This window comes from Ictalurus furcatus, chromosome 12 (genome assembly GCF_023375685.1).
Source record: "Ictalurus furcatus strain D&B chromosome 12, Billie_1.0, whole genome shotgun sequence".
Lineage (NCBI taxonomy): Eukaryota > Metazoa > Chordata > Actinopteri > Siluriformes > Ictaluridae > Ictalurus > Ictalurus furcatus.
The window spans coordinates 13611181-13634220 of record NC_071266.1 but is presented as its reverse complement, the minus strand read 5'-3'; the positions used below and the strand labels follow the sequence as shown (position 1 = coordinate 13634220).

At 40.0% G+C, this 23040-nt stretch overlaps 1 protein-coding gene across 2 annotated transcripts in view; it reads left to right on the top strand.

Moving 5' to 3' along the window:
- Positions 1-21768, top strand: part of erf (Ets2 repressor factor) — a 42278-nt gene extending 20510 nt beyond the window's left edge. Inside the window, exons 2-5 of one of the 2 annotated variants that reach the window (XM_053637579.1) lie at positions 8521-8740; positions 14265-14380; positions 14487-15385; positions 16447-21768. In XM_053637579.1, coding sequence (XP_053493554.1) covers positions 8521-8740; positions 14265-14380; positions 14487-15385; positions 16447-17013 — 1802 coding nt within the window. In that variant the 3' untranslated portion in view covers positions 17014-21768. Of the gene's footprint in view, positions 1-8505; positions 8741-14264; positions 14381-14486; positions 15386-16446 lie in introns of both variants that reach the window. The other variant, XM_053637578.1, reaches the window with a different exon arrangement.
- The last annotated feature ends 1272 nt before the right edge of the window (positions 21769-23040 follow it).

Genomic DNA, 23040 nt, shown 5'->3' with positions numbered 1-23040 from the left:
TCAGCCGATCGCTTCCACCCAACATTAAAGGACGCACATCTCACCTCTCGTGTTTTTTCCCCCTCAAGCTTTTTCACGCGTGTGATCAAGAAGAGTCATTTCTGACGTGATTGCAGATCTTCACTTTTCAGGTAGAATCTCCACGTTATTTACACTAATTGTAAGTCTCTTCATATCATTTACATATATATGTGCATTTTTCTTTCGAGAGAACTGGATCAATTACAGTAAAATTTAAACACCATAGGGAACACTGTGGCCATGAAGTGAATGGCCATTATGAAGGGCTCAGTGTAGTCAGTTTTTAACTTTAAAAAATGTTTTAATTTATTATAATACAATTTTATCAATGTTTACAACAGTAATCAATATAATAAAACACCAAATAAAATGATATACAATAACATTTGAGATATATACGTCTCATCTTAAAGTACTATGACAAACTAATGCTGAAAGACGAAAGGTATTCAGAGAGCGGAAGAGGAATGATGACAACTAAGGAAAGGAAAAAGGCAGAGAGACTAAGAAAGAAAGAAACAGAAACAAAACAGGAGGCCAAGAAAGACAGGGAGCTTGCTAGACAAAGGCAGAGGGAAAAGGCGTTTGCTCAAGAAGTCCAGTTTTACTCCAGGATTTTCCAAAGAAATCACCATATAAATCAAGACAGTCTCTAGGCAAGGCAATAAAACGAGCACTCCGAGCTATACCAAGCAGCCCTCACAAAAAAAGTAGTTATAAAAAAAAAAAAACAAGTTGGCATGTCACTATGCGTTCTTCCAGAGGGAAATAAAAATAATAAAGCATGTGATTGCCACAAGTACTGTTGATCATGTTTGGGAATTCTATGAAAGAGATGACATTTGAAGGCAAGCACCAGGGATGAGAGATGTGGTCAATGGTTAGAGAGGGAGGAGTTAAAAAAAAAAAAAAAAAAAGGATGATTCAGAAACTGCATTGGACACGGTCAATTATAGAGGCCTACTGTTGTTTCAAAAGTGAACATCCAGAGCCGATTGGAAAATTTGAAATATTTCTAAATACGTCGAGCTCCGACCGGCTTGTGTGTTCCGGTGTTCATACACTCCAAGAAATGTTTGCCTTTGCCGATACCATGAAAATATGAAGTTAGCCCTTGACTGTGTGCAACATGTTATCCCAAGGCAAGCATTTCAGAACACACAGGATTTTATTGAAGCTGTGGTCTACAGTCTAGACAGTCCCACTGCATGATGAATGCAGAAATGGCAAGCTGTCGGAAATGCGTATGCTTAGTCACATCCCAGAGGAAGGCAAGCAAATGAAGGTGACCTGGTACACATGGGAAGCAACAGGAGGGCTGCCGAATAAGGTCCAGAAGAGTGGCACACTGGGCAGTGTACTTGAAGTTCTCAAGACAGCTGCTACAAAAATTTTGCGTCACTGTTTTGTGAAGACAACAAAATGCATTTTTCCAGGCCAAAAAAAAATGCATGCGAAGACAGACAATGAAATTGTGGTGCTGCAGGTAGATTTTGCTGAAAGCTACACCGTGGCCTACCAAGATCAGATCCAGTCAGCACACTGACATCAGACACACATCAGTGTTTCCATCTGTTTTGTGGTTGGATTGAGATCCAGAGTCATATGCCATCGTGAGTGACAGCTTGGAACGTGACAAGGTCTGTGGCAACGTTCCTCACCACAATTGTGGAACACATTCAAGAGAAGCATCCCAAGATGAGGGAGATTCATATATTCAGCGATGGAGCTGCTTCTCAATTTAAAAACAAGTTCATTTGGTGTTTCATGTCAACCACGTTTAAGGAGCTGTTCCCAGATATAAGGGTGCAGTGGCGCTTCTTTGCCACAAGCCATGGTGAATGTCCTGTGGGAGCAACAGTGAAGCGTGCTGTTAATACAGATCCTCAGCACACAGGCAACCCTTGTAACAGATGCTGCCTCATTTGTAGATTCTGCACAGAAGAGTTGCCCAAACATTGAAATACAACTGATTACATCCACTCAAATCACAGATTTTATAGAGCACCGCACGCTGGATGATGGGTGGACCATTACCACAGTTGTTCCAGGCACTCAGTCCATCCATCATATTGAGCCAGTCTCCTGGGGAAAAATTAATCACAAGATCTACTCTGAGGCAGAACCGTCAGGTGTCTACACAGCACATTTCTGTGCTCAGAAACCACATCCACTGAAAATCCTGAACACCAGTCCTCGCAGTCCCAGTTAACTACAGCAAAGAACATTTACATCTGGAGATTGTGTCTTGATCCAGTTCAAGGCAAACAAATCGTTTAGACAGATTGTCGGACTTGTGAATAAATAAGACCATGAGGCACTTGAAATACGGTTCTTGAGAAGGAACGACAATGCTGGATTTGTGTACATCTTACCTATGGTGGAAGATATTCCAGGTGGTGCAGATTTTCAATCCACAAGTAGACAACAGGGGGAGGTATCACTTTGCGGAGACAGTCTTTGCAGAATAGAAAAAGGAAAATAATATGAAAGGAATCTAGACGCCATCTAATTAATCATATTTGGTCATATTTATTTGGTTCACAACTTCTGATTTATAATAAGAACAACGAACAACACTTGATGTTTTAATTGCTTAGTAATACAGTTCATCATTTCAAAGTTTTTACAATATTTTCAGTTAGAAGTGTATGTATAAAAAAAAAAAAGCTAATTTTATCAACAATTAATTTAAATATTTATTTTTAAATTATTTCTTAGACATGATCATAAACAGTATGAGAATACTGTATGTACTGTATGCTCAGATTGTGTTGCTTCTACTTTGCTCTTACACTGAAAACTATTGTGTTGGATTTACTTAAACTGTACCTCAAAAATGGTGCATGTAGTAATTTTAAGTAAAGTTAACTAGAAAACCTTTGTCATGTATACATAAGTTCAAGGTTTTCTGTAGCTCATTTGCATTAACACACGCTAATTATTTGAGTTGAACCCAGGTATCGAATAATATCGGTCTGTTTACTGCACTGCTCCCGAACATTCAATGTATTAAAATAAACAACACCGACAATTGGCACAAAATAAAGCTTCAATTGAGTACAACTAAAAAATATCACTTCTTTAAAAAAAAAAAAAAAATCAACAGAAGGGTTTCAGACAATTAGTACAAAATGAAGTGTTTTTTTTTTTTTTGACCGATTGCAATACTACTCTGGGGGGGGAGCAAAAAAAAAAAAACTTGATGCATACTTGCAAACTTTTTTTTTTAAACAAAATATTCATAAGTATTTAACAAGCTTATAATTATGGAAACGTTTGTAGAAATTCAAAAATTCTGTTTAAAAAGTACCCACTTGAGCACAAACGCAATAAACACGTGTTAATGGATGTTAAAAAGATTAACTCTACTATTTTACTTCATTTATTTAAAGAAAGTTTTGACCGTCTTCACCACGTTGCGCTTCAGAAAAAGGCTCCAAGTTTTTCGCTGTGCATCAAATTTGCATATCTTTATATACTTATACTATATATACTTTATATATTTTTTATGTTCGGTTTGCTTAACCTTAACCTGACTGTAAAACATAACTACTGAAATGGTTAGGACTAGTGTTTTGACACACAGCATAATATTGTGATTATTTTGACCCTTGATTGTGTGTTGAACTGCGCAAACTGGTTGAAAACAGTGCGATCATTTTGACATGATTTAACTTCATCTGTTAATCCATCCATCCATTCTCCACACTGCTTGGCACTGGTTTGTCCCTACTCAGGTTGCTGTGTGTAGGCTCTCACTGCTGCTGACCAGGAGAACCCCACAGGTCTTGCTGTTTTGGAGGTGCTCCGACCCAGTCCTGTGGTCATCGCTAATTGACCCTTGTCAAAGTCACTCAGTTTTTCATGCCTGCCCATTTCTTCCACATCCAACAAATCGACTATGAGAACCGACTGTTCACGTATCGTCTAATCTATCCCTAACCCAGACCTTAACATGCACCTTTATATAATAATCAACGTTATCATCTCATTTGGACTGAGGCATGTGCTCGGTCACTAGTGAAGCATCTAAGATCTGGTGTTCTTGTAGTTCAAGTTCATTAGTTTTTGGGTTTTTTTTTTTTTCTTTTTTCCCTTGACTTTTTTTTTTTTTTTTTTGCCTTTTTCACATACATGTGTATTTATAGAGCTGAAGTGTCTGGTTGCTAGGAGATGGCATGAGAGCAAATAAGAGGAGAGAGAAAAGGATGAGAGGTGCATTACTTATGGTATCTGAATGACAAACACTCACTCTCACGCCATGAGTCAGTGCTGTTCCCACTCACATGTTCCAGCTCTTGTCCCACACACACACACTCAGCTCATCATGTATGAGCTCCATCTGTGCGGTGTGACCTTTCTCTTGATCACGCCAGGCAAATAAAATGTACTTTAGGTGAGAAATTTGTCCTAACTACGTATTTGACAGGTTTGTTTTCAGCCAGAGTCAAGTAAAGACATTAAAATGCAACATAAATTGGAGATACAGACTTTACCACATTTTCCGATCTTCTCAGGAATCATCTACCCCCCTCAATCAGGTCAGAACAGGCAATTTCCAGTTTTTGGACCCCTTAAGGAGGCAGTGGATGGAAAGACATTTCAGTCGGATGAAAAAGTGCGACAGATGGTGTATCAGTGGAATCCTGACACTCGTTAAGTGCTGGAACACTTGCATTAAACAAAATAAAGATTATATGAAACAGAGATACCTCCACCACCAGGTCTAGTCCTTCTTAATACTAATATATATGGCTGAAATACTGTTACCTCAGACAGAGAGGAAGTGATGGAAGAAAGACTGTTTCAAACATATGACCTTGCTGTGGCCTTGACCTTCTTTTGATCAATTCCCAAATCTCATCACTTCATCTGCTGGTTATAATGATAATTCCGTATAAATCCTACAATCACTCACTCTGAATATATCGTGCTAACGAGAAACCAAGCACCTGGTGATGGAGGAATAAAAAGTATGCGCTTGTGATTTTCAGTAAACAATGCAATTTTTAGAAAAAAAAAATAGGCTTTTGATTTGACTCACTAATAGGGAGTGCATTAAACTTCAAAACACTAAACTGGTAACACAGCAGAAGGACTGGAATCGCAATCGGCTATATATTATATTTTTGCTATTATACATATATACACTGAAAACATTTGGGTTTGAGACCAAAAGATGAACGAGACGATAGATCAGATTTTCAGAATTAATTTCCTGACATTTGAATCTAGATGTGCTAAACAATTAAGAACGTGGCAACTTTGGTGGCAGACCACCCAGTATTTAGGCGAGCAAAAGTACAGGAACAGACGGTCTTAAAGTAAATAACACTTAATATTTGGTTGCATGTCCTTTGCTTGTAGTAACTTCATCAAGCCTGCGACTCACTGACATCACCAAACTGTTAGGTTCTTCTTTTATGTTGCTTTTCGAGGTTTTTACTGCAGCTTCTTTCAGTTGTATGTTTCGGAAGGCTTTTTTTAATGCCAAGGACATACAGCATACAGTACTGAATGCTGAAAATTCTTAAAGGAAATCATTTTTGTGTTGAAGTATTTGTCATAAACCCAACATGGCTATTTTGTCCTGTAGCACGTGTGTGGTTTTGGCAGCATTTTAGCACTAATGGTAACAGATCTGTTTTCTGTTCACTGCCTCACACTGCCATGGGCTTTATAAGCTAAATGCTGCCTGCAGACAGACACTCAATCTGTAGACCGTATTGTCTGGTGGGATGTCCTGTTCCTGCAGGTGTGGGAGCATTTTGTTTTAGATAGGTATGCTGTGAGCTAAGAGAGAGGATCAAGAGCTGTAAGCATATTTCTCCAAATATAAATACAAAGCATTACTACTTAAACTTTTTTAACCAGTGGTGCTCAACACTGGAAGTGCACCCCGTCAGGGGAGAGCTCGGAAGGGGGTGCAAATTGATTTCAAGGGGGGAAAAAAACCCTGACAGGGTATCATTTGGGCGCTCAGTATATTTTATTGCTTTTCAAATAGAATGTGCATAAATGAAAAACTGCTGGGGAGAGGCGGAGCTTAGCTGCCTTTTATCTAGCTGTCAGTGCAGACCAGTGTTGCCAACTTAGCGACTTTTCAGACCCCTTTAGTGACTTTTTTTGCCAAAAAAAAAGCACCTAACGACAATTCTAGCAACGTTTTGGACAAATCTTAGCAACTTTCCAAATATCAGCAGTACTATCCTGCAAGCACGAGGTCTTGCTTTCCTGCTGCACTCACACCTCTCTCTGCATCTGCTCTGTTCAGTGGGGGTCTGAGAGCCGGAGATTTAACAATGTCCTGGATAACGAGACGTTCCTGTCATCCAAATTTACATCATTCTTATGTGAATGTTTTTAGAACGCAAGACAGTTGTAATGCAGCATGTTTTACATGTAATAATCCATGTTATTACAGCCTAGTTCTCTTGTTCAAAGCAGTTATAGTTTTCAGAAACATTTTTGATCATTCATGTTCCATACCTGTCTGTTATATAGTTTTATAAAAGTTATTTTTTTGAAAAACCATAAAAGTTATGAAAAGAAATGGGGGAAAAAAAGGACAAAAAAAATCTATCTATCAAAACTGATTTGATTTCATATAGAATAGATAATCATTATACCCGGTCTCCTCCAATATGGGGAGAGGGTGGGGGGGTGTCCACATGATGGGGGAGGCTTGTGGGGGCTTTAGTTACAAAAGTTTCAGAACCGGTTTTAAACTGTTAAGAATGTGGGTGCCAGTAGAGATTGTCATCAGCTGACGAGACTGATCATGAATAATTATTTCTGAAATCCACTTTTTGCGGAACATCTTTGTAAGCCTGGAATCACACCAGATGCATAACTTAAGCGTCACATCAAGCCTTCAGTCTGCGTTTCCATATGAGCCCCTGGCAGCAGAAAGAGCAACAGCACACTGTTTTAATCTCTTTTAATACCCCCACCCCCCACCCCCCCAAACTCTCCTGTTGAGTAATTACCCACCTGTAGCTCATTACTTCAAAATACTTCACAAGTGTCTGTTGTGTGTCACATAACATGTGTCAGTGTGGGAAAAAAAAATAGACATTTAGTTAGTTAATTTGAAATATAAACTATCAGTGTGCACTATATGGCCAAAAGTACGTGGACTTCTTCCCCAAATGGTTACCATAAAGTCAGAAGCTCACAATTGTATCGTAATGTGTCTGTATGCTGTAGCATTACAATTTCCCTTCACTGGAACTAAGAGACCCCAAACCTGTTCCAGCATGACACAAAGTGCACAAAGCGAGCTCCATGAAGACTTGGTGTGTTAAGGTTGGAAGAAGGTGGAAGAACTCGAGTGTCCTGCACAGAATCCTGACCTCATCCCCACTTTTGGGATGAACTGGAACTGGAGCCTCCTCATCCAACATCAGTACCTGACCTCAACCTCACTAATGCTCTTGTAGCTGAATGAACACAAATCCTCACAGCCACACCCCAAAATCTAGTGGAAAGCCTTCCCAGAAGAAGGAGTGGAGCTTCATAATAACAGCAAAGGGGGAACATCTCCATATTAATGGCTGTGGTTAAGGAATGGAATGTTCATAACTTAGGTGTCCACATACTTTTGGCCATGTAGTGTATGACTTAACTATCAGTTATTAAGTTCATAGTTATGATCAGATTACTGTATTTATTAGAAAAACCACCCAAATATTTTGGGTAAAAATAGTCCAAAACCTTGGACGTGAGGCTCATGTGGAAGAAGTTTGAATACATCTGGTTTGGCCAGGGACGCTGTAAAACCCGAGACTGAAACATTTTAGTGGAATGTAAGTTTCTGGAGTTGAAGTCAGGCCAGTCTTTATCGCCATCACTCACGCAGGGAAGGCGATATATAATATTAACCCTTATACAGAATATTCCACTCGACTGTTCCACTGCAGCTTTTGTGCTGTTGGTATTAACAGCCGGTTGGTTTAGAGACGTCTCCTGTATTCCCCTGCTGCACTGTTGGTGTTCTTGCTGTAGATACACAATGTGTTTGACTGTGAGAATGAAATCTGTTACTTTTCCTTTACTTTCCAGACTACATAAATGCAGATAGTTCCCAGAGTATGACCTTCCACTCAGTAACTATTGAGTCTGTCCTGTTGATATGTGAAGGTGTACACTCTTATGAAATGCTGTGATATGGGCTCAAGTTCTGTTTTGACTGCTACCTCAAGGACGCTGTGATCAGCATATTAAAATAAATAAGATAATTCTGCTGACTGTAAGTTTTAGTCAAAAATATATGAACACTAAAGGAAAACTGAAATAAAACAGGTAGTTGAAGTATTTGCTATTTCTGCAGATGTTTTGGGCATTTTTAGGATTTAGTTATTTTATTATTTACACCAAGTCTCCCATCTTTTAGTATGGAAAGGTGAAACCAGGGTTTGGAGTACTGGTGGTTTTGAGACAAAATGTCAGTTTAATTATTTCCATGTCCATGATGTGCAGGGTTTGCCTTCCCAGAATGGGCGTACAAGCCGGAGTCAAGCCCGGGCTCCAGACAGATCCAGCTGTGGCATTTCATCCTGGAGCTGCTCAGGAAGGAGGAGTACCACGATGTCATTGCCTGGCAGGGCGACTACGGCGAGTTCGTCATCAAGGACCCGGACGAGGTGGCTCGACTGTGGGGTGCCCGTAAGTGCAAACCTCAGATGAACTACGACAAGCTCAGCCGAGCGCTCAGGTGAGGACCGAGTGTCTCTGTTCTGATGTGTTCCGTCTCTCTGTCGGTATTGAAAACCAAGGAGGTTTATTGTTGTTTATCAATTTATTGAAAATCAACAATTATGCATTTTCTTGACATTGTACACTGTATTGTCCTGTATTTCTCCTAGGGTTGTCACGGTACCAGAAATTCAGTAGTCGGTACCAATACCAGTGAAATTCCACGGTACTCGGTACCAATTTTGGTACCAAAGCAAAACACGAAAACATGCTAATTAAACAATACATTATTTTATTAAACAAAGTTAAATATCAATATAAAATGTATTTTTAAAAATGCCATTCTGTATACTTCTAGTATATCTTTATTAAAGCTACTAGGAGTTACCCAGACGAGTATAAATGTTTTTCTGACTGACTGATATTAAGACATAAACAGTGCTAGCCACACATCTGTTATTTTCTAACACATAAACTTCAGATATATCGGTCATCAAAAGACTCTGGTGTGCAAAATTAGTAAACCCAATCATGTCTACCCATTTATTTTACCCCAATAAAAGTTAAAGCATTAAATGGTTCATAAGGACACCTGACCATATTAGCGTTAAACGCGCGTATGATAACATTAAGTAAACAAAAATGAGGACGTGTTCTTGCAAAAATACATTCCAGTTAAACTATGCTACAACATTCATATGCAACCGCTACCATCATTTTAAACTCACCTGCTTGAATACATACTCCGGGTAAGCAGCCGCTCTTCCTGAAAGCACGGTTAATTTAGTGGCACATAAATTTTTAGGGGCGTGGCTTTTATACACTTAGCGGTAAAAGCACAAAAAGCGGAAAACGAGCGTCTGAGAGAAATACATGTAGTTCGCCTACTTATATAGTAGGTAAGTATGCAGTTTCAGACGCAGCCATGGTAACCGGCGAAGCTGCTGTTGCTTTGGCTCCTCTTGTTGCACGGTGCCCCCATGAAAAGATCCCGACTGACCACCTGTCAGCAGCGCGTCAGTACCAGTTTGACCTGGTACTGCCAGTACTTATGAAAATCGGGTACCGTTAACTTTTTTTTCTTTTTAGTACCGACTTGCTACCGAAGTACCGGTACTTTTTACAATCCTAATTTCTCCAAATGTATATGCATTTAAATCAGAATAAGACTCCTATTTAGGATTGAGCTTTTAAATGCTGAACTTGCTGAACCCAGCTTAGACTCCTGGATAAATAAATATTCCACCACAAGATGCAGCCAAATGCACAAATAAAGGAGATTGTTATCTAATTAATATGTAATGTTAGGGTTAACCAATTATACCAGTATTCTAGCTTTACTAAATTCAGTAAGATCATATTCAAATAAGGTTAAATACTTGGTGGGTTCAGAAAGTATTCAGACCTCTTCAGTTTTTGTACATTATTGTTATGGATTTCATTTTAAACAGATTATATTTACGTTTTTTAAAATATATATTAATCTGCACATAATCCATAAATATAAAGAGGTACAAAAATCAAAGACTGAAATATATTTAGATACATATTCAGATCCAGATTGAGTTCAGGTGCTTCCTGTTTACATCATTTATCTTGATGTTTCTAGAACTTGACTGGAGTCTATCTGTGGCAAATTCAAATGATTTGGATATGATTTAGAAAGGCACACACCTGTATATAAGGTCCTATAATTCAGTGCTGTCAGACGAAAGCCCAAGCCATGAAGGCCAAGGAACTCTCCGCAAAATGTAAAATTAGTAGAAAAGGTAGGCGTGTATTTTGTCGCAGTATTTTCGTGGTAAACGAGTTAACCATGTAACAGCACATTAAACCCCGAGGCGAACAGGCTACTACAGCAGAAGACCATATTGGCTTCATCTCCCTTCAGGAACAGGAATCTGAGGCTACAGTGGGTCAGACTCACCCGAAACGGGCAGGTGACAGTGTGTCGGTCAGAAGAACATAGTGTTTATAGTGTGATATTTAATAGGAAGTAGGTGGTGCGCTCTACACTGCACAGAAGTGTTTTTCCTACAGATCTTGTGCTTTTTCCATATGTTTATTAAAACACCTGTAGCTAAAGATTTTGGGTGTTAAGTGAAGACTTGAGACCTACAACAAGTGACTTGTGAGCTGCTCGATATTGATGCGTTTAATCATTCAGTCACTCAGGTGTTACCCTGACGCTGACCTAAATCCCCATCAGTTTCACAGAATGTCACTTTTACACATGATGGAATTATACAAAACAAACTCAACTCATCAAATCTTCATTTTTCTTTCAAGTTTTCTCTCTTTGGTCAATGTCTGATACTTACACATTTCATAAGTCTCTTATACTCATTGTTTTTTAAAAAAAAAAAAAACACAAATGAAAGTGTTTCTCTTTAGAGCAAAATTTGTGCCTTTTCATAGCTCTTTCTTTGTCCTCTGGTTTTGTCGCTTTTCTTCATTTGCCGTTCTCCCTCTGTGCTGCAGTCCTTCGGTCTGTCTGCATGTTAGTCATGTCTTTGCGTTTGTCTCCAAGGCAACAGCAAATGCCCACTCAAACCCATTGAACCTGTCCTTGCCATCCCGTAATAATCCATATCACACCAGCATGCACGAAAAGGACCCCCCTTCCCCCCCACCCCAAAATCTCTAGGGTCAAAATCTCTTAAGTGGTGTTAGAGTATGTGAAGATTCACAGAGTGACCTCTCTCTCTCTCTCTCTCTCTCTCTCTCTCTCTCTCTCTCTCTCACACACACACACTGACTGTCCTACTTTAATGTCTTACACTCTATACATGCTTTCTCCTTAACACATAAAGCCTACACACTTCCTGTGCTAGATACATTATTGTTCTTTTATAAAAAATTAGTTCTTTTCACTGTCTCACCAGCTCTCTGCATAATAGACTCAGGAGACTCTGATCTGCTTGCTTGCAGTCACATTTATCTTCAACTTTTTTCACCTGATTTATTTCTTACTGCTTTTGACATTGGGTTGTGTTTGACAGATTTGATCCTCCCCACAGCATGCTTCAAACTCTGACACATCAACTCCTTAACCCACATGACCATCGTCTTTATTACTCTCTTGTAAATCTTTGTAGATTCCAAAATTGAGATCAAGTCTTGATCAGGTTAACCCTTATACAAACCAAACTATAATGCAGACCATGCATCTTTGGATTAAATGCAGGATCTCTGTAAAGCTAATAGACATCTCTAGTACCTCTGACCATCACACTCACTCATGTGGTGTTGAACATCCCATTCCAGATTTATTCCCTCTTTACTGTTATAAAGTAATAAGTAAGTTATTTTACTTTCTTCTGGGAAGGCTTTCCACTAGATTTTACGGCCTGGCTGTGGGGATTTGTGATCATTCAGCTACAATGTTGTAGCACTGATTTTGGGTGAGGAGGCTCCAGTTTCAGTTCATCCCAAAAGTGTTCAGTGGGGTTGAGGTCAGGACTCTGTGCAGGACACTCGAGTTCTTCCACCTTCTTCCAACCATAACACACCATGTCTTCATGGAGCTCACTTTGTGCACTTTGTTTGGGCCTCTTAGTTCCATTGAAGGGAAATTGTAATGTTACAGTATACAGAGACATTCTATACAATTGTGTGTTTGGGGAAGAAGCACATATGGTGTGTGATGGTCAGGGGTGCACATACTGTTGGACATGTCTTGTAGTTTAGTGTGTAGAACGTGATCTATGAAGTTATTCTTGTGTGTGAATATATTTAGAATTATATCAGTGGAAAACCTTAGCAGTAGTAATAAAAAAAGAAAGCGTAATTGCGGCTAAACTGATTTACACGGAGCTCGCATCCCGCTCACTGTCCGCATCATCGACAGAGTAATTATTGTCTTTGGTGCTTGTAGCAAGCTGCATACGGTTGACGGATAAAACATATGGTAAAAATCTTATAAAGGGGGATTTAAAGATGGATTGTTATGCTGCCTTGCCTGACGATTTGGCTCATGCGGCCTTGTCTTGGGAGGAGCGTGTTTTTAAAGCACGTCTTTGCTGAGAGTGATGAGTGGACCATCAGTCCATTTCATTTACCCAGTGCAGTTTTGGTGGATTTCTGTCAGAAACTCACCCTACTTTTTGATAGTCCAACAAGCATGCATTCATAATGCACACACTAAATTACATTTCATTACATTACATTTCCAAATGCAGCAGTGGAAAAGACAACTATAATGAGGGATTTCCACCCATCTAAGGTTTAATAAAGGTCATTGGGGCAATAGATTGCACATACACAGCTATACAATCACCCAGTTTTGAGGAAATTAGACCACAATAAGCAGTATTGCGAGCTAGCTACTGGGCCTTTTTAAAAGGAAGTTGTTTGCCATATATAGTGATGGGGCATTTCTATGTAAATGTGTGAGGCTGTGCAGGAGCAGAGCAATTTAGATTGTGTTGGATTGATCAGTGTTCGTTGTGCTGTAGCCGTGTGTACACTAATGTGATAAATACCACTGTTCTTGTGTGTCCTGGCGGTTCTGACACAGAAGCAGATTCACATTCATGTTATTTCACATTCTGCTTTTAGCTAGTTGTGCTCTCTGAGACCTGTAGCTCTCCGTGGCCCTATTTTTTAATCCTGCGTTCTCCACCATACTGAGTAGAGTCTCTCATCTGCAGTTATAAACTTCCCAATCACTACTGCGATTTCTTTAGCCCAGATTGAATCAGCTGGGAAATGCTGCCTGTGTGTGTGTGTGTGTTCCTCTACACCAGACCTTAATGATTTTGGGGGAAGCTTCCATTTCCTGCTTGCTGCTGACCATAGCCATTGCTGTTTTTCTCGAGCTAATACAGAAGCTTAGGAGTTTGGAGATGGATAGAGTGTGTGCTGGATTTAAGTTGAAATGTTTTTCACCTCATGTAATATAAACAGTATTTTATAACGAATATCCTACTTTGTTATGCAGTCTGTTGAATGTATTGTTCAGTATGCCGATATATCGAATCGAGAGCCTCGAATTGCGCAACATGATGCAATACACTGTATCGTCACACCCCTAGTGTGCACTCTGTTCTGACTCTTTGTATCTTGCAAAATCTTCGTGTTATTCCAAACTCATATTACGAACATTATTTGACCCCTCTAATATTGTGCATACATTAACAGAGAACATATAAGGTTCACACTGTGACCCTGACCAGGAGAAAGCAGTTACTAAAAATGAATGAATGAACATCTGGTAGTCTTGATCAGATCTTTTCAGCATTGTGGAGTTAAAGGTAAAAATGCTTATTTTAGCATGGAAAAGGACAAAGTCAACCTCCTGTGCACTGTGAAGACCAGAGGAAAGGAAAATGATACGCTTCTTAATAGACAGATCAATATGCTTCAATATGATTTTTTTTTTTTTTATTGTTTCTGTGATTTCTGTACACCACCACAAAGTCTTGCAACAAATGTGTGATGGTGATTGTTATGGATCTATTGGCTGAGCGAGTTAAAATTCAATCTCACTGAATTTTGTCGTCCATCACACAAGCTTAACCATACCAACCTTATTCCCCCAGATACTACTACAATAAAAGGATCCTGCACAAGACTAAAGGGAAAAGGTTCACCTACAAGTTTAATTTCAACAAGCTTGTGCTCGTCAACTACCCGTTCATTGACATGGGGTCTGCAGGTAAAATTGACTGTTAATATGATCTTTGCTATATGTATCTATATATCTGAGTATGTCTGCATTCTTATGTTCATTTTCTTTTCTCTCTTTCCTGTTTTCCTGTCAGGTTCCAGTGTGCCCCAGAGTGCTCCACCCATCCCATCAGGTGTTGGATCCCACTTTCGTTTCCCTCCTTCTACTCCATCTGATGTTCTCTCCCCGAATGGTGAAGAGCTGCGCAGTCCTGGAGTGTTTGCCAGTGTGGCCCGGAGGGCGGCGCGGGGGTCTGTGTCCGACTGCAGCGACGGCACCTCTGTAGCCTCAGAGCTGGAGGAGGTGGGCATCACTGCCAGTGACGAGCGCCCAGCAGAGCGAGCCTTCAGATCTCTGTTCCTGCCACACCATCCGCGGCTAAATCACGACTCTCTGTTTCGCATGTATGGTGTTCCTCCCCCTGGCCCTGTACCCTTCCCTGCCTCACCTCTGCCTGGTGGCGCCCTGCTGCCCCCGCAACTCTCACCTGCCCTCTCCATGACTTCAACACCAACCTCACACCTGCCCTATACACCCTCGCCCTCACTGGCGTCACCCATGCCCGGCTCACGCTTCTCCTTCAGCCCTGAAGACATGAAGCGCTATCTGCAAGCACATGCTCAGAGTGTCTACAACTACCACCTCAGTCCACGTGCCTTCCCACACTACCCCAGTATTGTTGTACCCCAGCCGCAGCGTCCTGATAAGGGCCTGGCAGGGCCGCCAGTGGGCACACACTTCGCTGCTCACCCACTGCACCACCAGCAGCCTGAAGAGCCACACCCCTCACCCTTTAAATTCAAGCTTCAGCCACCACCGCTGGGCCGAAAGCACCGGGATGGCCCGCCCTCCTCAGCAGCAGGACACATTCCTTCTGGTTCTGCCTCCACGGGCTTGTTTGTGGGTGAAAGTGGCTCTGGCATAGGCCAGGGTTCCAATTCTGCACCTTCTGGACTGGCCAACAGTGGCTCCGGAGGGCCACCAAAGATCAAGGTCGGTATTTACTTAATATCTTAGGGTGAAATAAATAGAACGTGTAGTCAACACAATTGGACAATTCATAAAGTCATTCGTTAGCCCACCTGCAGGTGGAAGTCAGATCGCATCCTCGGTTCACGTGCATGAGAATAGCAAACTCCACAACACGACACTGCTTTGCATCACCGAGAATTCTTTTTGTTTGTTTCTTTGGTTGCTGAACAGATGATTTGTCCACCTCTGGTGTATAAACTACGTCTGTGTTTGTAAACAAAAAGAGATGCACGCCAAACCTGGTTGCAAAGAGATCTGGGCAGCCTATAATCCTGACGTTGCTCGTTTTATAATCAGACTCTCAGTCTATCAATAATTTTATTTAGGAGTTGGAGTGACGTTAGCTAAAATGTTTAAATGACAGTGAGTGCTATTCGGCTAAACTGGTTTGGGACAGCATTTGTACGAGAGACGAACTGAAGGCATACAATAAAAGTCTCAATGATCGCGATGTTGTGGGAATGTTCAAGACGTAATGATTCATGTTTACAACGAGCATGTCCAGCTCCTCAGTAAGAACCTGAGTTAAGTATCCAGAGTTAGCTAGTTCGTTTCTTGATTTAGATTTTTCGGCAAGCTACGTAGGTTTGTTAAAGAAGTATGAATTAGGCAGGTTAGCTAACTAGCAAGCTAAGTGAACAAGCTTAGTTAATTCACTGATATAATAGGTGGCTACCTAGCTAACTAGCTAGAGATGAAACGGGGACAGCGAAGGAGGAGCTTCTCATGTCAGTTTTTCCCCCTTATTGCCTGTAACAACAGCCGTCTTCTATTGGCTTGGAAAGGTGTCCAATTCAGTAGTATGCAGTAAAAACAAATGTGTTTATGATCGCTTTCCTGATTCTGAAGATAACAACACTACATTTTAGAAAAAAAATTCTGTTTCTGCAACCAGGAGGTGTGTCTGACGTGGAATATAATAGACTACGTATTATATTCACCACTTTATACATGTCAAACATAATGTAATGTTTATGTATATGTGTATATATTTTCAATACTCCAACCCTCCTCTCCTCCAGGTTGAGCCTGTCTCAGACATAGAATCAGAGGAAGAAGTAGAGGTCACTGATATAAGCGAAGAAGATGACAACTGTGATGTGTTTGCCCCATCACACTGCAACGGAGGATCTGCCCTTCTGCCCGGCCCTGATGGGATCATAGACAATGAGGAGGATGATCTTGAGGAAGATGTATTTAAGACTCCAGCAGCACCCCCTTCTGGTGCTATTAGTGGCATTGCCATTGGGGTTGGCATGACGTTGCCAGGCCTCAAAGCTGAACCCAGAGAGGGAAGTCCCAGCAGCCCCAGTGGCACCCAGTGCATCCCGCTGAAACTGCGCTTCAAGCGCCGCTGGAGTGAAGACCAGCGAATGGAGGCAGAAACCGAGGAGGCTGAAGACAAAAAGAGCCGTGCTGAAAAGGAGGAACCCTCAGCCCGAGAAGCGCAACCTCAAAGGGTACAGCCAAACGACGAGGGAAGAAGCCTTGTGAACTTGGCCGCACCCCTGAGCTCGGGCAAGAGGAGAGTGAGCTCCGAGCTTCAGAAAGCAACAGCGCAATTATCTTTAGAAAACAATGGGTGCTGAGGAGAGAATTGTGCATACTGTCATATGTAAGATGATAGGCACCGATCTGTGCTTAGCTATTGGCTGTGGATACAGACTTACACACATTCAGAACCATTGGCTGAAAAATTAAATCTATATGCAGTAACTCTCAGCGGTTTTCCACACATGAATGCCTGACGCATGCTGACTTCAAGGTGCTGAGACACTACAAATGGCTGATACTGACTGCTCCTCCTCTGCAGGATGATTCAAAAAGTCCCACACCCACGTTTGACCTTCTCACCCCCTTGGTCTGCTCCATTTCTCAACCACGCCTATCAAATTTTCATGAATAAACTGACCATTACGCACTATAATGGACGTTTCTTTTCCTTGGAACTCCTTAGTGACTCTGCTATTTACATTAAAGGGAGGAGCATCGATGCCTTTCCAACACAGTTTAACAAACAACAAAGTGCCTGAAATGGTCAACATAGTCTGCTATATAGAGCAATGAGTAAAGGAGCTGATATTGAGAGATGACCTTTCCCACCTCTGGGCTGTAGTGCTTCTGACTAATTGGACATGTAAAGTCACACCTTGTCATTCAACGATGGCTTTTTATCCTCCCAGACATTAAGTTAAGAACAGTCCTCTGTCAGCATGACGTTCTTAAAGAAGTCTCAGGTCCTCGGAGGGACGTTTTTGCTGTACAAGTTGCTGAAGCCTTTTTGCTCGCAAAACAGTACCTCCTTACAGTCACTGCCTTCACACCTTGATGCTACACACTAACTGCTAAACACTGCCTTATAACGCTCGTGGGGTCCACAAAAGAGTTTCAGAGGCATAGCAGAGCACCTCTCTGTCCCCAGTCCTATTCACTCAGCTTCTGTTAGTTAAAGGGACCACTTGAACTTTCACTGATGTCTCCAGATGTAAATACATCCCTGATGCAGCATAGATTTTAGCGTACCTACCCTCTTTAAAGCTTGGCATTAATTCCTGCGACCAAGTACGATTTGTATATAATGACTGGTTCTCCCCTTTTAATCAATTTTGACCCTGAAAGAGACAGTACTGCACAATGAGCAGTTGCTCTTACAGGTGAGAGTGGTGAATAGAAGATTGTAGCATGTTTTCAAAGTCCTTGATGCCTGTCTAAAGAATTCTTGAAAAATAGCAGGTTCGTGAGCAAAAATCTCAGGCACACGTCAGCAAGTCCTAACCTCGACTCTATGGGTCCATGAAGCCTTTTACAGAAAGAATTTAAAACGTGAGATTGTGCCTTTTTCTATACAAGCAGATTTGCTTTCCTATTCTTTAAAAACAAAACAAAAAAAACCCACCACATTTAAACAGAAAAAGACTCAACCTCAGATTTGGGCGGCTGTGGCTTAGGTGGTAGAGCGGGTTGTCCACTAATGCCGGCCCACATACCGAAGTGTCCTTGGGCAAGACACTGAACCCCAAGTTGCTCCTCATGACAGGCTAGCACCTTGCGTGGCAGCTCTGCTGTCATTAGTGTGTGTGGGTGTGTGGGTGTGTGGGTGTGTGGGTGTGTGTGTGGGTGTGAATGGGTGAATAAGACACAGTGTATGTGCTTTGTAGAACCGCAGAGGTAAAAAAAAAAAAAAAAGCGCTATATAAGTGCAGACCATTTACTTCTGTATTGTCTTGGACTTGTATTTTTTTTAGGAGAAAGAACATCAAAATAAAGCCCATATATTGCATACATTCATTATATATATTTGATACAGATAATCTATATTCAAAACTTTGAATAGTTTTGATAATTCTATTTTTAAAGATAAGAATATTTAAAATATGCGCAAGACCTCAAATGTGTAATTACAGGGATCCTACATTGCTTTTCTGAGAATGATTAGGGTTTACAAAGTGTTATTAAAGACAAGACAGGAAGTGATTGTACCTTAAGCATTGATATTTTTATGATAAATTTCCCACACATGCACGATCATACACAGAAGCAGAATGCAAGGTGAAGGCAGGGATATTTCACTCAAGTTGAACTGAATTGTCGCTCCTCGGCGCATACATGAGCTAGTGCTTTCGTTAGAACCGCGTTTAATGGCATTGAAGGTTCTGTAGAGTAGATGAGATCATGCAGGAGCAATCCCTGACCTCAGGAAATAAAGCAGGTCCGGGTCAAATCCGAAAAAAGTTCAATATTACACCCTTAAGTCAGTGGAACATAACAACTGAGGCAGATTAAAACATTTTAAATGTGTAATTTTTTTTTGTTTTGTTTTTTTTTCTTTCCATTGCTGAGTACATACTGTAAGCAAATCTATGGCAGTGCAAAACTTTGCCACAGCTTTCCCCCTTTTGCTTTATCCCTTGATTTCTCTCTCTCTCTCTTTTAAAAGCTTTAGATGGAGTTCATCAGCGCTGCATTACACCAGCTCTGCCTGACAGCTGCCTTACTTATTCATACTTGTAAAAGAATTTCAGATATTTTTCATATCTTCAGTATAGACATTGCTGTTTTTATTCTACCTATTCATGTCGTCATTTATTATTTTTAAACAGTGATATTTTGTACCCTTTCTTGAAAGATTTCAGTTTCAGCAAAGTGTATTCCAAATTCGTAATGGCAAACACAGTCCTTGCTTTGTAGCTTGCCTTGTACGCTGGTTTTAATCATTAAAAAGCCAGAAAAAGGGGAGGGGTAACATTATGCTATCACATTATTTTTATCTAAATATATTCTTCTTTTTTTTTTTTTTTTTTAATCTTTTGTGTACATATATATATATAATTTTTTTTTCATTTTGGTGGACTGTAGAACAATGAAGAAGTTTCTTTATTGTGTATAAGGTGTCTCTTTCTTTTCTGTACATGTATTAATCTCTTCCTCACCCGCACATATGCTTATACTCTCAGCAGTTATGTGTAACACTCTAAAGAAGATATGTAACTTGACATCATGAGGAAATGTATTTTAGTTTCTCCTTTTTAAAACTATAATCAGGGTTCATTAAAAACAGGTAAACGTGAATCAAATTGCCTTAGGTGTCTTTTTGTATTATTATTTCTTTTATTCAAATGTTGGCTAAAGATAAATCATAGCTGCTTGGTGTGTATAGACATGCAAGTCTACTACATGAACATCTAACGCTGCAGTTTTTGTCTATTAGTCCCTGAGATGTTCTGTACCTTTCATAACGATCATTTTCAGGTGATAGTCTCTACTGTTGCTGTGCAAACAAAAAGATCTGAAGATTTCAATCAAGAGAAAACAATCAGGAGATCACAAGTTCAAATTTGGAGCAAAGTTGCTCTCTGGGTGTCCTGGGTCCATGAAAGGTAAATTCCTCAGGACTACAGATGCTTTGCTTAACTTAAGGCCAAAACTAATTCAGTCTCGAGTAGGCACTGCAGGTCACGGCCAAAACCAATGCTAGAACCAACCATAGAAGACGGTAAATCCTTGTTTATTTATTCACAGTTAGTCGTTTGTTTGGGTGAAAAGATTTTGTTTGGTTTTTTTTTTACATTACAATTTTTTTTATTGATATTAAATCATCTGAAATATTTAATACTGAAAAGGAGAGAAATCCCATAAAAGAGAGGCTTTAACATTTTAAAAGATTTTGTGATTTTTAAAATCACAATACTCATGATATCTCAGAAGAGTAAAAAGTCCAGGTGACTTTATTTCTAATCTTCAGCTGTCCAGTGTGGGTGAGTCTCCTCTTCTGACAGGACTGAACCCCCATGTGGTCTTCTGCTGTTGTAGCTCATCCACCACAACGGTCGACTTCTTGTGCTCTCTGAGATGCGTTTCTGCTCACCACGGTTGTAAAGAGTGATTATATGAGTTACTATATCCTTCCTGTCAGCTCAGACCAGGCTTGTCATTCTCCTCTGATCTCTCATCAATAATGATGTTCCAAACTGCAGACCCTCTGCCCACACGAGGTTTTGTTTTTTGCACCATTCTGTGTAAACTCTCTTAAAGTCGCACTTTGTCTTCATTCTGATGTTTGATGTGAACATTAGCTGAAGTTCTTGACCTGTAGCTGCATGATTTTATGCATTGTGCTGCTGCCACATGATTGGCTGATTAGATAACTGCATGAATGAGAAGGTGTACCATCCACTTTCCTATTAAAGTGCATGGTGAGTGTATTATAGGAAATTCCTGTATTTCCTGTCGTGGTTTCCAGGTGACACTTTTATTATAGAAATGTCCATTTTATTTGACATTTGATCAACAAAATTAAATTCCATGTTCATTTCATTGTTTTCTCCTACTGAACACCTTTATATTATTATTATTATTATTATTAGCAAAGGTTTTCACTCAGTGGATATGCTTTAGTTCAGCTAAAATCGATGATGGTCCAATAATATAAAAACGACTTCTTATAAAGTTATAAACATGCGCATTAAGCAGCTAACATAACTAACTGGTTACCTTTGAATACTTAACGCAAGGCTTCCCAAGCTAGGGGTCCGGACCCCACGTGTGGTTCCTGAATTACAAAAGGTTGTGAGAGAGACTCAATCTCCAGATTTATTTTACAAGTTAATAGTATTTATTGTGTGTTGCTGAGATTCAGATACTTCTCCCCTCCATGGAACCTTGAAGGATCTGACCGAGAGATAGGATTCTACACAGCACAGAGTCGTTACAGTGAAACCTAGACTGGAGAGAGTTGACAGGAGGATCTGATGATTCACAGTGCCATGGTGGCAGAGAGGTCAAGTAGACGACCGATGATCTTCAGGTTGATCTCGCTAGTCATAAGACTTCAGTGATGGTCACTGTTGTTACTGCTAAAGGTGGTACAAGTTATTAGGTTTAAAGAAACAATAACTTTTTCACATGGGTGATATAGGGGTTGTGTAACCTTTTTCTTTCAATAAATGAAATGATAATTTTTGAAGACTGTTTATGTTCTTGTCTTTTTGCAGGAATATCTGAAACCATTATTGTGACAAATATGCAAAAATAGAGAACATTTGGTGGGGAAAAAAAAAAACCTCACAGAACTGTATGCTTAGTGCAGTTAGATTCATCTTGACCTGCACCGGAGCAGGGTAGCCATGGTGATCTACAGCCAAAGCGAGCCATGTTTGTACAGAAAAGCTAGAGTTTAACCCTAAGAGAGCTTGGGTCTAAAAGCTGGTTGGTTGAATGTTCTAATTTGAAGCTTATTAGCAATTATAAATGATGTTTTAGGAAACCCTGCTTTGAGAATTAATTTTAATCATGGTTGAAACTATAGTCAGCAAAAAAGAAAAAAAATCATAGCGAACCCTATTTGTCATCATAACGATATATATAGGTGCATCTCAAAAAATTAAAATATCATGGAAAAGTTGATTTTTTTTCCATAATTTAATTCAAAAACTGGAACTTTCATATATATTAGATTTATTACACATAAAGTGAAATATTTCAAGCCTTTTTTTGTTTCAATCCTGATGATTATGGCTTATAGCTCATACAAACCAAAAATCCAGTATCTGAAAATATTTGAATAAAGAATTTATAATACAGAAATGTCGACCTGAGAAGAGTCGAAGCAAAGGTTTCCTGAGCCTTTAATCTCTCAGTCTGGTTCAGTACATAACCACAATCACGGGGAAGATGAAAGTCAGTGTTGCATTACATTTGGAAATAAAGGTCCCAGAGTCTGGAGGAAGAGTGGAGAGGCACAGAATCCAAGTGATCGAAAACTTGCAAATGCCTTGGTGGAAGAGTGGAATAACATCTCAAAGCAAGAACTGACAAATCTGGTGCACTCCATGAGGATGAGATGCACTGTACTACTTAAAGCAGCTGGAAGCCATCAGATACTGACTGTTACTTTTAATATTGACCCCCCCTTTGTTCAGGGACTCATTATTCCATTTCTGTTCATTAAATGTCTGTGAAACTCTTTCAGTTTATGTCTCAGTTGTTGAATGTTTTTATGTTAATACAAATATTTACATATGTTCAGAAATTTACTGGAAATGAAAGCAGTTGAATGTGACAGGACATTTCTTTTTTTGCTGTGTGTGTGTGTGTGTGTGTGTGTGTGTGTGTGTATA